The 3,268-nt window shown below is 39.5% G+C and overlaps 1 protein-coding gene across 1 annotated transcript; it reads left to right on the plus strand.

Annotated features, from left to right (window-relative positions):
- Positions 1–12: 12 nt before the first annotated feature.
- LOC110037194 (AT-hook motif nuclear-localized protein 17-like) lies at positions 13–657 on the plus strand (the record flags this gene model as incomplete). The annotated part of the gene is made up of 1 exon (XM_020741780.1): positions 13–657. A coding segment is annotated over one exon (645 nt), but the record flags the coding sequence as incomplete, so codon positions are not given.
- Positions 658–3,268: the final 2,611 nt, after the last annotated feature.

Raw genomic sequence — 3,268 nt, forward strand, 5'->3', positions numbered from 1 at the left:
TCGGCCGCGAAGTGCAAGCGGGGCCGCCCTCCTGGCTTGAAGAACAAGCTTAAGCGTCCGGCGGCCAACAGCACCCCATACGCCGCACTCCAAACCCACGTGCTTCAAATTCCCCCCAGCGGCGACGTAGCAGAATCCATTGCTGCCTTTGCTCGTGGCTGCCCCGCTTTGGGAGTATGCCTTCTCTCAGCCTCCGGCCCTATTGCGACGGCCGTGTTGAGGGAGGTGTCACCTAATCCTTCAACCCTCACGTTCCAAGGAAGCTTTGATCTGCTTTCAATTACGGCCACTTTTCTTCCCAGAGGAGGCATAAGAAGTTTGGCCGTGATTTTGGCGAGGCCAAAGGGGCAGGTTTTGGGTGGGGTGGTGGCCGAACAATTGGTCGCAGCGTGCACTGTCGTTGTGGTAGCTGCCACCTTCGCATCGCCGGCGTCCCACCGCATGGATAAAATAGATATTACCCTGAAGAAGAGTATGTTGCCCGTTGTCGAAAATAAGGAACGAGATATGTTGCACAAGTGTTTGGCGGAAGTTGAATGTGATCTTGGCCTGCACGATTTTGGCAGATATGTTGCATTCGATGCGTTTGGATCTTTTGATGTGTTATGTTTAATTGTAGAGAATATAATCAATATTCAGTTTGCATGCTTGTTATAATTTTTTTTTTTTCCAAATAAAATAATAGTTTTATTGTGATTCTGTTATGATTTGTGTTTAGATTTACGGTTACGAAATAGTTGCTTCAAATTGGAGTACTGGGCTTGAATTTGTAACCGTAGAAAATTATTGCAGAGAGAGAGAGCGAGAGAGAGAACGCTATTAACACATGAAAATTTGCTATAATTTTTTTAGATGACATTTATATTCAAACAAATTAGCTTCAATTTAATATGATCATAACATGTATGTTGAATACAAAGCTCCATCAACAACTGTACTATTTGAACCACCTGTGTATTTTTCTCTGGCTTCCTCAAATCTCTATTTTGATAAATCAATTTTCGATATGAAAATTCGTGGCGGTAGAGTAATGGATTATCGACTTAGCGTTGCATGAGGATTCAACACACACTCAGATGAAAAAGAAAATAACATGTGATGACACCAGAAGTTTTTACGTGGAAAACCCGTAAAGGGGAAAAACCACGGGGCATGACCCAGTTGTAAATATCCACTATAGGTTGATGATTACAGAGACTCGTTATCCCACAGACGGAAAATGGTTACTAGCTTTCCAAAGTACAACGTGGATTGACAACGTCTAGTCAACGGTGGTCGACGACAGTCGATGACGGTCGGCGGTGGTCGACAGAGGTCAGTAATAGAGGTGAGCGGTGATCGGAGATGGTCAACGATGGACGGTGGTGGTCGACGAAGGTGAGCGATGATCCGAGGTGGTCGACGATGGCTGACGGGGGCCGAAGGACGTAAGCGGTCGTCTACGACGGTTGGCGGTGGTTGACAGAGGTGAGCGGTGATCAGAGGTGGTCGACGGTGGCCGACGAAGGTCAGCGGTGGTCAACGACGGTCAGCGGTGGTTGATGGAGGTCGACAATGGTAGGGATGATGTTGGACTTGAGCTCCTTCTCAATGCCTCAAGTTCTCCCTCAAGCCTCCTCCCCTTATGTAAGGGATGAGACTCTATTTATAGTGTTTTGGATGCAATTAATGCATGAATATGAACCATTTTGATCAGACGGTCCAAAGAGCTTCCCTCAATCGGATGACGTTTGATGGACATTTGAGTGCCTTAACGATGTCGAAATTGAGCAATCTTGGGCTCGTTGGATTCGTCTTGTCGAGACGCTCGATTTGATTATAAACTCACTAGATTTGACATCCGTTTGACCTTCAAATGCCTCTAGAAATCCTCCAATGTGGTTTAATGATCTGACTCGGATTAGACTAGTTTTTATATCATTGGATCCGTTTCATCGAGCCGGTCAGTTTGACTATAATTTTGCTGAAATCGGAGCTTTTGTTGACTCTTTTTTCTTATTTGAAATTTGATTGTTTTTTGTTCAAAAGGTTGTCTAAAGATTCGTGTCATGCCTCAAGATTAGTGATGGATGATGAAAATTTGTTAGTGCTGTATCAGTTCTATAGTCAGTTTATCTTAAATAATTGGAATTAACTTAATTCATTATGGATTAGAGAGATTAAGATTCTTTCTCCTTTCTGCATTAGTGCAGTTGGTTATTGAATATCCTGGATGGTGTCATGTAAATTGTTAAGAAGAGTTTCTTAACCGAGCTCATGGTTGTTGGCTTACTAACTTGGCTGACTGCACTTGTTGCCTCGTGGTTATGGTTGATAGTTATTTTGATTTTTGCTTGTTTTTTTATTATGGCTGGTTGTTATTTGGATGATTTGCAGGTTGTACTAGTTTACAACAAATAATGTGTAAAATGTAGTGTAAATGTGTAATAAATTGGTATGTTACTATTACTGTTCTTTTATACTTTTTTTATACTGTTCTTATAATAAATTTTCTAATTTTTTTTCCTATTGTAAATTTGTAATGGTGAACAACTTAATGAAGTAACACATTTTTTATACAATACTTATTCATATGTAATTGTAAACTTGTCACATGCCGCTCTTATTTCAAAAAATTAATAAACAATTTGTCTTAAAAAAAATTAATGCTTGCTCGAAAGTGTAGATATATTATTTCTCTTAGTTGTGTAAGAGTTTGTTTGGGGCAGTTGTAGCTTATTGAATAATCTGCTTTTAAGTTGATTAAAAATAATCTGTCGATAAGCTAGGGGCGGTGGCTACTACAAATTTTTATTTTTTTGAAAAAGTCAGACCACAGCCAGAAAGTTGTCACCGCACGTAGACAGGTGCGGAGTGGAAACGCTGTTTTCAGAGTTTTGAAAACGCATAAGCTGTCAAAACGTAGTTTACCCAAACTGGTCAGCTGCGTTTTAATTTCATATTGTAATTAAATAATTGATTAAGGTCGGAGGTTTCCAAAAATATATTGACATTAAATGATTTATTTTTTGCTAGTCATTTTCAAAATCAGAGAAATGTAAGAGTTTAGACTATAGACATCTAAATTTATAAAAAAACCAATGCCCATTAAAAGCTACATAATAATGCTTACTTTAAAAAAATTTAGATACTAAGTGCATGTTTGTCAAATGACAATTAAAATATGAAGTGAAGATGATGATGTTATTTCGGCTACTCGCTAAAGATGATGATGATAATGTTTGTAGAAATGACTTCACGAACATCACCAAAATGCTTGTTTCTACGT

The sequence above is a fragment of the Phalaenopsis equestris genome, unplaced genomic scaffold (genome assembly GCF_001263595.1).
Source record: "Phalaenopsis equestris unplaced genomic scaffold, ASM126359v1 Scaffold216657, whole genome shotgun sequence".
NCBI lineage: Eukaryota > Viridiplantae > Streptophyta > Magnoliopsida > Asparagales > Orchidaceae > Phalaenopsis > Phalaenopsis equestris.